This window comes from Cervus canadensis, chromosome 18 (genome assembly GCF_019320065.1).
Source record: "Cervus canadensis isolate Bull #8, Minnesota chromosome 18, ASM1932006v1, whole genome shotgun sequence".
In the NCBI taxonomy this organism is placed as follows: Eukaryota; Metazoa; Chordata; class Mammalia; order Artiodactyla; family Cervidae; genus Cervus; species Cervus canadensis.
The window spans coordinates 15,925,928-15,937,688 of record NC_057403.1 but is presented as its reverse complement, the minus strand read 5'-3'; the positions used below and the strand labels follow the sequence as shown (position 1 = coordinate 15,937,688).

At 52.5% G+C, this 11,761-nt stretch overlaps 1 protein-coding gene and 1 long non-coding RNA gene across 14 annotated transcripts in view; one reads left to right on the top strand and one right to left on the bottom strand.

Moving 5' to 3' along the window:
• POU2F2 (POU class 2 homeobox 2) overlaps nucleotides 1-11,761 on the bottom strand; it is an 80,698-nt gene that overhangs the window by 4,757 nt on the left and 64,180 nt on the right. For 6 of the 13 annotated variants that reach the window (XM_043434983.1, XM_043434985.1, XM_043434980.1 and 3 more), the window contains 9 exons: nucleotides 6,231-6,336; nucleotides 6,046-6,137; nucleotides 3,919-4,080; nucleotides 3,515-3,656; nucleotides 3,284-3,432; nucleotides 3,014-3,190; nucleotides 1,776-1,842; nucleotides 266-467; nucleotides 85-158 (listed from right to left, as the gene is read on the bottom strand). In XM_043434983.1, coding sequence (XP_043290918.1) covers nucleotides 85-158; nucleotides 266-467; nucleotides 1,776-1,842; nucleotides 3,014-3,190; nucleotides 3,284-3,432; nucleotides 3,515-3,656; nucleotides 3,919-4,080; nucleotides 6,046-6,137; nucleotides 6,231-6,336 — 1,171 coding nt within the window. Of the gene's footprint in view, nucleotides 1-84; nucleotides 159-261; nucleotides 468-1,775; nucleotides 1,843-3,013; nucleotides 3,191-3,283; nucleotides 3,433-3,514; nucleotides 3,657-3,918; nucleotides 4,081-6,045; nucleotides 6,138-6,230; nucleotides 6,337-11,761 lie in introns of those variants that run through there. The other 7 variants (XM_043434986.1, XM_043434987.1, XM_043434991.1 and 4 more) reach the window with 4 other exon arrangements.
• On the top strand, nucleotides 3,071-5,694 carry LOC122420234. The gene is made up of 3 exons (XR_006263239.1): nucleotides 3,071-3,176; nucleotides 3,765-3,955; nucleotides 5,560-5,694. It is a non-coding gene; the product is annotated as an uncharacterized LOC122420234 (long non-coding RNA).

Here is an 11,761-nt window from a genome sequence, read left to right as displayed (position 1 = left end):
GCATGGCTGGAGCAGCAATGGGGGGGCTCCAGGCCCCGGGGGACGGGGCTGGTGACAGTGGGAGTGACCTAAGGCAGCACGCACCTTGGATAGTGGCCAAAGGGTTGTTGCTCATGAGGGCTGGACTCAGCCCGGAGCTCAACCCCACCATTGTGCTTCTGCAAGAGGCAAAGCAGAGGCATTAGCGGGGCAGAGACCCTCCCACAGGATCGGGGCACAGCTCCCCACCCTGGAAGCAGCAGCGACCCTGCCGCTGCCCACTTACCCCGTGCTGGGGCTCAGGCCCGACAAGCCGATAGCCGAGTGGCTGCCTTGAGGGCTGGGATTTGTGCTGTTGGTGGTGGCCGGGGGTGGGGGGGTGACAGAGGGGATGGAATTGAGGGGGGGCGCGGCCCCGCCCCCGGCCCCACCCCCTCCACCTGTCCGGCTAGGGTGGAGTGTCCCCACAGCTGAGGATAAGGTAGTAACTGCCAGAGAGAAACAAAGAGACGGAGACTTCAGCTTCCACTCGTCCTCCACTGAGGTCGACACCTGCCCAGTCCTGCAACCTCTCCTCGGTCAGAGCACAGTTAGGCCTCCCGCCCTTCTGTCCCACAGCCTCTGCATGGTGACAGCAATCCCAGCACGAGCAGCAGCCACCCACCGGGCCTCTGCCCTGAGCCCAGAGTGTGCTCACGCCCTGCTTATCCAGCCCTGAATCTCACCTCCGGGCCCCTTTGTACAAAGAACCAGGGGTGCCCAGAGGACAGACCCCTATGGCTCCCTCTTGGAGCCAGGAAGGGGGTGCAGCTGTGCACCCTGAGGCTGAGAGAGCCCAGAGCACAGACTCTGGTCAGACACCCAGGACAATTCCCAGCTTTGCAACATCGCAGCTGTGCCCTTGGGTGAGTACCTTCCCCTCTCTGGCCTTCAGTTCCCTCATCTGGAAAATGGGGAAGATAACAGAATCTATCTTATAAAATGGGTGTGAAGTCAACACTCATTATATAAGAGTTTAGACCTAGAACCAGGCACACCCTTATTACTTTATAAACTTGCACTTACTATTTCTTAACCTGAGGAGGGACAATTGGTGTTTGTTTTTATATTATTTTTATATATGGTGTTACACATGCCCTACCCCCAGGAAGGGGGCTTCCCAGGTGGCGCTAGTGGTGAAGAACCCACCTGCCAATGCAGGAGACCTAAGAGACGCCGGTTCGTTCTCTGAGTCGGGAAGATCCCTTGGAGGAGGGCAGGGCAACCCACTCCAGTATTCTTGCCTGGGAAATCCCATGGACAGAGGAACCTGGCGGGCTACAGTCCATGAGGTCACAAAGAGTCGGACACGACTGAAGCAACTTAGTACGCACGCACCCCAGGAAGGAACAAAGGAGGGCTTTGGGTACAAAGGTGTGTATCTGCATACACACTTTTGTTATGTCTATATTTATGGATATAGCTTCTGTATATATGATACATTCATAATAATTTTATAACTGAGACTCAGAGAGGTAAGGTTGCTTCTGAAGTTCACAGTTTCTAAATGCCAGAAACAGAACCCAGACACATCACCTTTATCAGCCTCCTGCTTTTCTCATATGAAATTATGGAGCAGATGAAGCCTGAGCTGCCCTGGCAGGTAGGGGTGAGTCTGCCCTCTTCCCCACCCCCCACCTCCAGGCTCAGTCTCGAGGCCCATAGATGCCCTGAGACAACGTGCCCTTGAAGACCTCAGGCTCGAGCCTGCCCTGCGTTCTCACAGCACCCTGTCACTGCCCACTGCCCCCTCTGACCTGTTGTGCTCAGACTGCTGGAAGCTTGGGACAATGGCAGGGTCCCGGCGCCCCCTTGCGGTGTGACCTGGGGAGAGAGGAGAGAAGGCACTGTCTTCCAGCAGCTTCCTTGTGCTTCCTGTGGGTACCACCCCTGCACCTGTGCCTCCAGGGTGGGGAAAGGGGCTGTGGTTGCAAGGCTGTGTTTCTATCATGCCAGGGGCTTTCCATCAGCTTTCGTCACATTTGCCCTAGGTAATCCTAGGCCACCAACAGGAGGCAGTCATTCCCTGCCTCTCCTCCGACGCTGCCCCACTGCAGGTCTGAAGTATGCGTGTCTCTGTACATTCACATGGTGGGGTGTGGGTGGTTAGGAACATAAGGTGTATCTCTGCCTCACAGTGTTGAGATGTTATATTGCCTGATTTTGGGGGGACCATCCACCAGTCTCCTTCTTAGCCTCCCTGCCTCCAGTCTCATCCTAATCCCAGAAGCCTCACTCTAAATGTGAGCCAGTCCCTCTAAGACTCCAAACTCATCTTGAGTGCCTCACCGCCGGTGGTCCAGGTTAAAGCTTCTTCAGCACTGGACTTGGTATCTGGCCCCCGCCTATCCTTCACCCCTCCCCGACACTCATTCATAAACATTCCAGCTCCAACCACACTAAACTGCACTGGAGTTCCTCGAACTGGGCTCAGCACACTCTGGCTTCCAGGCCTTTGTGCACACAGATCCCTCTGCCTGTCCACCACGTGGCTGGCTCACTCTCTCTTGTCCTCACGACTCAGCTCAGATGGTCCCTCCTTCCTTCACATCCCTGGGTGGGGGCTCCTCTGGGCCCCTTGCCCCTCTCGGTAGTGTCACAACCCCTTCCACACTAGGTGGGGAAAAGGGATGTCCCGTGCACAACCAGGTCTGTGTACTGACGCCCCTGCCACGGTCTGAGTGGTTGTCAGTCTGTGTGAGGGGAGATCTCCACCTTGCGCCGTCCCTGGGTGGCTGCACCTCGGGACAGTTCTGTGTGTGGCCATGCCAGTGTGTGCGGGCGGTGCCTGTATCTCCGTCAGAACAGTGTGCCCTGTGTGACTGTGCTCCACCCATGTGACAGCCTGTCCCCAAGGGTGGCTCTCCCTGCCTCCACCCATTCTGGGAACACTGTGGGCAACCAGGTAGGTTGTGCTTCACAGGAGGTGCCCGCCAAGGGGTGAGAGTATGCCAGAGCTCGGAGACCCCTCCTCCCCGCGCGGGGTTCTTGGTACCAGGTGGGGGCTGTAGCTGGCCGGCTTGCCCGGACTGGGCAGCATGGGGGCCGCGCTGCAGGGGTTGATGCGTTTCTCCTTCTGGCGCCGGTTGCAGAACCAGACGCGGATTACTTCCTTCTCCATGTGCAGCTGCTCTGCGATCAACAGGATCTCCTCTGAGGTAGGCTTCTGGTTCTGCGGAGAGAGAACTCGTCAGTCAGCCCCGGGGGGAGCATCCTGTCGCCAGCCCTCGGGGCCCCCCGGGGTGGGGGCGGGGTGGGACCTCACCGCTAGAAAACTCTTCTCTAAGGCGAAGCGGACGTTTGTCTCGATGCTGGTCCTCTTCTTGCGTCTCCGGCCGGGGAGCCCGTCGAAACCTAGGCTGGGGCTGCTCAGCTGGTTGGGGCTGGGCAGGCTTGAGTCCACAGACATAGTCTCTGTGTCCGGGAGGATATGGGGGCATGAGAGGGTGCCTCCCCTGGCCCGCCGCCCGCGCGGGAACCCCAGCCCAAGTCCCACCTGCATCGTTGAGCCACTTCTCCAGAAGGGGCTTGAGTTTGCACATGTTCTTGAAGCTCAGGTTGAGGGCCTCGAAGCGGGAAATGGTCGTCTGGCTGAAGTCGTTGCCATAGAGCTTGCCCATGGCCAGGCCCACGTCACCCTGGGCCGGTGGGGCGGGGATGGGATGCGGGTCAGGGCCGGGCAGAAGGCTCAGTCCCGCCCATTAGATGATTCTACACCACCCCCGCCCCTTCACCGCATCCACTAGGCAGCTACGATCCCTGCCCCTCACTCCGCCCGCCATCTGGCCACGCCCTCTACTCCGCCCACCAGATAACGAGGCCCCACCCCTCCCGCCACCAGAGGGTCCCGCCGCCTTGTCATCCCACGTCCACCGCCTATCCTGGCGGGCGGCCTCAGACCTGTGTGAAACCCAGCTTGATGCGGCGTTGCTTGAAGGTGCGAGCGAACTGCTCCAGCTCCTCCAGATCACTGGGCTCCTCGGGATGGGATGGTGGCTCCAAGCATTTGGGGGGCTGCGGGTGTGAGAGGTGCGGGTCGGGCAGCGTGGGGCGGGTCACGGCCTGGTGGGGTGGGCAGGTGGGTGGGATGCAGGGCCGAGGACCAGGATGGGGCTCAGCCTTGGCTGCTCAGTCCCCCTCCCTCCCTGCCGTCCAGACTCTCCCTGCAGACTCCCCTCCACCGCCCCCAGGTGGCTCCTGCCCACTCAGAAGCTGACCTCTGCTGCCCCACAAGGGCGCTCTCACTGCCCGAAATTCTCTGCACATTCCCTCCCGGCCTGCAGACTCCCATAACGAGCAGCCATCTCCTTCCTCCAAAGGCTCTTTCCATGGGGGTTCACTGTTGTAGCCTCCTCTCAGGCAGAAAATCAAGGATGGCTCTGCTATCCAGTTGCTGGGGGCTCAGGCAAATTTCTTAATCTCCCTGGGTCTCAGTTTCACCCTCCGCGGAATGGGAACAATCATGGCTACTCTACCTACCCCATGGGGTTGTTGGGAGAATCAGGTTAAAAATGACTAGGCTGCAAATAAACTAAAACTTAAAAAAAAAAAAATAGGGAGGGACACTAGGGGAATTTACAAGGAAGCAACAGTTCTCTCTGGAATGCTTCCTTTCCCTAAAAATGAAACATCTAAACAGGTGGTGGGTGCAGGAATGTTGGACACACAAGTCCTTGATCCATTATCCAAAAACCTCAGGGCCAAATGTGTTTTAGAATTCAGAAATTTTTCAGGTTTTAGAAAGTCTGCATGGGGCATATATCACAGATAAGGTAAACTCTCCCTCAATTAGAGTCAAGGCATTACCCTATATTCAGACATATCAACAGCTGTCAGCTAAGGGTGAACATCACACAAGAGGGATAAAGAAGTTATACGCTGCCTCAATTCAGGTTAAGACAGGTTTTGCAGCCAAATGACTTCCGGTGGCCACATTACAAGAGCAACTTGATTTTCTGAGCATTTTGGATTCTAGTATTGTAACTAAGTCCTGTATTAGTATCTAAACTTTTCCAGTTTTCTGAAATAGTTTAGTATTTTTTGAAAGGGCTGTTTTGAAAAATAGGTAGGAGGGAACTCTGAAATTGTAATTATGAAAGAGTATGAAAGAATATTATCAAAGTTGGGGGCTTCCCGGGTGGCTCAGGGTTAAAGAACCTGCCTAAGATGTAGAAGACACAGGAGACGCAGCGAGTTCGATCCCTGGGCTGGGAATATTCCCTGGAGGAGGGCATAGCAATCCACTCCAGTATTCTTGCCTGGAGAACCCATGGACAGAGAAGCCTGGCAGGCTACAGTCCACAGGGTTGCACAGTCAGACATGACGGAAGCAACTGAGCATGCACGCATGATCAAAGTTTAGACGCAGGCAGCAAACTAAAAGAAAGGCCATGGGGACGAGACAGCCTGGAGAGCTCACACCATGCGGGAAGGGGCCTGTGCTCATACCCTCTGAATGCAGATCCAGCCTTCCCATAGCTTCTGCTTTGTCAAAAAGCTGGGAATCTGGGAATTTTGCTGACAACTAACTCAATTTTTCAGTGTGTGAGGGCCACCATTTGCAGTCTCTGGTCTGGGAAGGGGACATGAACCAACAGACGCCTTCCTCAGGGAACCCCACCCCCCACCCCACTGGAGTGCTGGAGGAGATCTGAAGCATTTGTGATCTAAAGGTTTGTGAACCCCATGAAATTTTGTGTTTGTGCATGTGTGCCTTTTTGGGGTAGTGGGAGGTCAGACTCAAATCTTCCATTAGATTCTCCAAGGAACCCATGTGCCTGCAAGGGTTAACAGCCACTGGTCTGGTTGACATCCCTTATTCTGTGAAGGAGCAAGCCAACTCAGACAGAGACAGCAGCTTGCCTAGGGTCCCACAGCAAATCAGTAGCAGAACAGCGCTGGGCCCTGAGGCTCCCGACCCCCATCCTGGCCCCCATGGCTGTGGGTGGGCCAAATGGGAAGCAGACCCTCACTCCTCCAACTTCACGCCTTTCACCCCCACCCCGAAGCACTCAGTAGACCACTCACCTGTGTGGGCAGCCCTGCCCGGGGCTGGGAGGTCAGAAGAGCTCCCTGGGTTTGCTGAGGTAGCTGGAATAGATTTGGCGTCGGTAGCAGGCCTGGCGGGACAAGAGGGACCACACGGGGTGAGGGGGGGCATCGGGAGTCATGTGGAGGTGTCGGGGGAGGCCGTCCAGGGTAGGGGGTCTTACCTGGCTGACTCTGCTGGGCCTGTGGCAGCAGGAACTGAGCAGGTGGCTGGAGGTGGTGACCTGGCACAAGCACCAGCTGCTGGAGCTGGAGGAGCTGCTGGATGTCCTGGCAAGGAGGAGGGTGGACAGAAAGACAGCCTGAGTCCTGGCCCAGTTCCTCCCTCGGCATCCCCCAAACCCCAAGTGGTGCTCCCCAGGGCCGGATGGCACCAGTCATCAAGGGATGGAGCGCAGGTCGCTGGACACACCCTGAGCTGAGGGCGCCTGGAAGGCCTGAGCATCCTACATGTGCCATCACAGGAGAGCTCACTCTTTATTTACCTTTTCTTTCTTGATGGGATATTTGCCTTGTCTTATATTCCCACAGAACAGATAGAATCGCTTAAAAATGTAAGTCAGACCAAGTCTTCCTTCCTTTTAAAACACTCCTAAGGCATATGATATCATGTCTGGAATTAGCTTTAAAATACTCCAGCCCCTAGTGACCAGACTCTTGAGAATCCCTTGGACTCCAAGGAGATCAAACCAGTTAATTAATTCTAAAGGAAATCAACCTGAATGTTCATTGGAAGGACTGATGATGAAGGTGAAGCTTTGGCCACCTGATGCGAAGAGTCGACTCATTAGAAAAGACCCTGATGCTGGGAAAGCTTGAAGGCACGAGGAGAAGGGGGTTCAACAGAGGATGAGATGGTTGGATTGGTTGGATGGCATCATGAACTCAGTAGACATGAGTTTAAGCAAGCTCCAGGAGATAGAGAAGGACAGGGAAGCCTGGCGTGCTGCAGTCCATGGAGTTGCAAAGAGCTGGACACAACTTAGCGAATGAACAACAAGTGGCTGATTAAATTGGCACAATCACTTAGGAAAACTCTTTGGCATTGTTATGAGTTGAATTGTGTCGTTCCCCCCTTACCCTCTGAAAAAAAGATATGTTGGAATCCTAACCTCCCCAGGACTCCAGAGGGTGATGTTATTTGAAAATAGTCTTTGCAGATGATCATGTTAAAATGAGGTCATTAGGGTGGGCACTGATCCATTATGACTGGTATCCATATAATCCGGGGAAATTTGCAAAGACAAACATGGACAGAGGAAAGATGACATGAAGAGATGCAGGGAGAAGGTGGTCATCTGCAAGCCAAGGAGAGAGGCCCGGAACAAATCCTTTTCTCCAATCCTTAGGAGGAACCAACCTTGGCTACACCTGGATTTTTAAATTCCATTTGCATGTGTGGCTCAGAGCATATAGAATCTGCCTGCAGTGCAGGAGACCCAGGTTCGATCCCTAGGTCAGGAAGATCCCCTGGAGAAGGGAATGGCAACCAACTCCAGTATTCTTGCCTGGAGAATTTGATGGACAAAGGAGCCTGACAGGCTACAGTCCATGGGATCACAAAGAGTTGAACACAACTGAGCCACTAACACTTTCACAGACCAAAAGAGATCCTCAGGGGCCTCTAGAGGCCTGGCCATACTCAACTTCGTGATCTGGGTACCTGTTAAATGGGTGTGCTCAGTTTGTGAGTCTCATTGAGCTGTATACTTACGATCTGTGTACTTTTCAGTAGTTTTCATTTTATATTTATTTATTATTGTTTTGGCCACGTCGTGTGGCTCATGGGATCTCAGTTCCCCAACAAAGGAATGAACCCAGGCTCACGGCAGTGAAAGCCTGGAATCCTAGCCACTGGGACACCAGAGAACTCCCTGTCCTCTTTTCCTTAAAAGGCCCTGAAAGTTATATAAACTTTGGCCCCACAAAACTGTTCCCACCTTGCTCTATGCTGCATTTCTCAGAATGCAGTGCATGTGCCTGTGACCTCATTTCCTCCACTACACTGAAACTCTAGAAGGTAGAGGCCATGTCTTATTCTACTTGTATCCCTAACCCTTAGCATCCCCAGTGGCTCAGCAGTAAAGAATCCGCCTGGAATGCAGGAGACCTGGGTTCAATCCCTGGTTCAGGAAGATCTCCTGGGGAAGGAAATGGCAACCTACTCCAGTATTCTTGCCTGAGAAATCCCTGGGACAGAGGAACCTGGCGGGCTACAGTCCATGGGCTCGCAAAGAATTGGACACGACTGAGTGACTAAACAACACCACCTCACCCTTAGTAGAGCCTGGAAAGCCCCCATTAAGTGTCCACTGAATTGAATCCAAAAAGTAAGGCCAGAAATAATCTTGTTAGTAGCATTGTTCTGATTTTGTATAACTCTCAGCTTATTGATTAAAATAAATAAATAAGAATAAAAAGATTTGCTAACTCTTGTCTCTCTGGGAGTGTGACTCTCAGGAGAAATCCCCCTTTATCTCCAGAAGGCTGAAAGAGAGGTCTGCAAATTTCTTTCTGAATCAGTAGGGAGAGGGCAAAGATGGGGAAATGCATCGCCATTTGTGTGGGTCTCACAGTGAGGAGTTGCATGAGAACCTTAACCAGTCCCCCAGCCACCATTACTCAGACCACGAACTGGGGGATCAGCCCTGATTCCTCCCTCCATTCCTCTCCCTTATCCATCCAGTCTATCCACAAGTCCTACCAAAAATTTTTTCATATCTTTGTTTTGGCTGAGTGTCACAGCTTGCAGGTTCTTAATTCCCCAACCAGAGATCGAACCCATGACCCCTGGAGTAGAAGCACAGAGTCCTAACCACTAGACTGCCAGCGAAGTCCCCTACCAAATTTTTTTTTTCAAATTTTTTTCTACACACTTTTGTGCTCTGAATTCTTCAACATCTGCCAAAATCCACCCCCTCTTCTCAGAATTAAAATAAACAAACGTGCAACATAAAATATATAGAGCTTCAAAGCAAATTACTTATATTAAAATACAATCATCAAATATATTTTTGACTGTGATAAACAGTAATCAATGGGCTTCTTTGTTAACCCATTAAATAGGAGCAAGCAATGAGCTGGATGACTACTATAATCTCAAAGCAATGATTGAAAATTATATTTTAAAAGATCTGCAACAACTGTAATACAATATGGAAATATCTGTGCATTCTGTGGGTGACAAAGTCCAAGCGCTCCCAACACTACTGTGCTCAGCTGCCTTTATGCATACCGGAAGGAGCTACTACATTTTCAGTGAGAGGATAGTGAAAACCGAGACATAATTTTTTCCCATCCAAGTTCATGGACTCTCACCCCTGAATTCTATCCACAGACCCCTGTTGGGATGGTCTGTGGAACCCAGGTTCTTGTTCTAAAATATTAATAGAGGGAATTCCCTGGTAATCTGGTCAGAATTCTGCACTTTCACTGCTGGGGCCTGGGTTCGACCCCTGGTCAGTATTGAAGAACTTGCAAGCTGCGTGGCAGCCAAAACAAACAAAAAAATAAAGCCTCTACAACTTGCCATTGAATTTTTTTTTTTTTTTAGCTGCCACACAGCTTTTGGGATCTTTGTTCCCTGACCAGGGAGTTCACATGCGGCAACTAAAGATCCTGCTTGCTGCAATTAAGACCTGGCACAGCCAAATGAATACATAAGTACATACATCAGCGTGTGGGAAAAGAGAACGAGAGAGGAGATACTGGGAAGAGCAGTGAGCTGCCGCAAGACCAAGGGTTAGCCAGTAGGGAGCGCCATATCTCCACAACCTAGCGCCATCTGAACCGGCTAGCCATCTGAAGCCACTTGGGGGCGTGTTAGGACCGAAACAGGCCATGGAACAGTTAGAGTAATCGGAGGCATGCCTGCTGGACCCCCGCTGGGATATTAGTGGATCATCTGCTCTGTCCCTAACCTTCGAGAAAAACCAGAACAGAGGGCTAGCACAGCCTATCAAAGCTGAGAAGGAAAGGGCCACATTCTTGCTCATCGCTGTCATCTGATCACCCCCCTGCCCCAGAGCAGGGCGGTACAGGTGATACACGAATTTTCAGCAAATGCATAAGATAAATCTTAGGACTGATGGTGTCTGGGTGCCAAACGACTGGGTTTTGCCATAGGCAGGATGTTGGCCGCAGACTGGGGGCAGAAAGACTGAGACAGGGCGGTTATATGACCTATGGGTGAACTGCAGTGTAATCGCCCACTGGGCTGGTTCCACCTGGTGGGGAGGAGGCAGCCTTGACAAGGAACTAGAGGCACCCGGGCCAAGCCCAGCAGGTGCAGCGCCTCACTCCACCGCACAGGCCGACCCCCCTGCCCCCCAAGACTGGCCTCCACACACACCGACAGCCGCCCCAGGGGAAGGTGTCAGCACACATGTCTACATTGGCTTGCCCTCCCTGATAGGGCAAATTACAACCTGTTCTGGACACTGTGCTGCCAGGACATGAAGAACCTGAAGTGAGGTCTAGTGCGGAGGATGGGAAGGGATGGGGGCTGGGAACTGTGTAAAGTACACTGCAGTGACTGTGTGAAAACCCAGCAGTGGAAGGGGCCACTTTGGGGGGGCAGAGAGCATCCATCCTGGGGGCCGCCTGGGTGACACTGCACCCCCACCTGCTCAGAACAGCATGGAGGGAGTTCCCACAATGGGTAGGAAGGTCACCTGGGGGGTTCAAGGGTCTCTTTCATCTGAGAACCATGATGATTTGAGTCTTGGATGTTGTGCCTGCTTCTTCATTTTTTAGGGCGGGGGCACTCTTCACAGCTTGTGGGATCTTAGTTCTCCAACCAGGGTTCAAACTCGGGCCCTTGGCAGTGAGAGCACATAGTCCTAATCACTGACGTGTGTGCACGCACAGTGGCTCAGTCATGTCCAACTCTGAGACCCCAAGCTTCCTCTGTCTATGGAATTTTCCTGGCAAGAATAATGGGAGTGGGTTGCCATTTCCTTCTCCAGGAGATCTTCCCAACCCAGGGATCGAACCTGTATCTCCTACATTGGCAGGAAGATTCTTTTACCACTGAGCAACCACGGAAGCCCCTTAAGCACTGCACCACCAGTGAATTCCTGAGTGACTTGGGGGTAAGCCAACTCTCTCTATGGGCTGTGCTGTCTAGGGTAACAATGCATGGTGTCCTGGAATACCTGGGCTCTGGAGCCAGCCAGACACCTGACTGTCCTTTACACACCTGAGACCACGGGCAGTTCTTTACCCTCTTTAAGCCTTAATTTCTTCAACTGACACCTCAATAATTCTTATTTCACGGGGCTGTTAAAGAATTAAATGAGACAATGCATATAGAACATTTAGCCTGATCCCTGATTCACTCAAGGGGTTCTCCTTAAACAGCAGTCATTTTACTGAGTCATTTCTCTCGGGGCCTCAGTTTTTCACTTATGTGTACATGCATGCTAAGTCGCTTCAGTCGTATCTGACTCTTTGAGACCCAATGGACTGTAGCCCACCAGGCTCCTCTGTCCATGGGCTTCTCCAGGCAAGAATACTGGAGTGGGTTGCCATTTCCTTCTCCAGGGACTCTTCCTGACTCAGGGGTCGAGCCCGTGTCTCTTATGTCTCCCACACTGGCAGGTGGGTTCTCTACCACTAGCACCACCTGGATCGCTCTTTCATCTATATAATGAGAGTAATAATGTCTAACTCTTCACTGGGTTGTTTTGAGGCC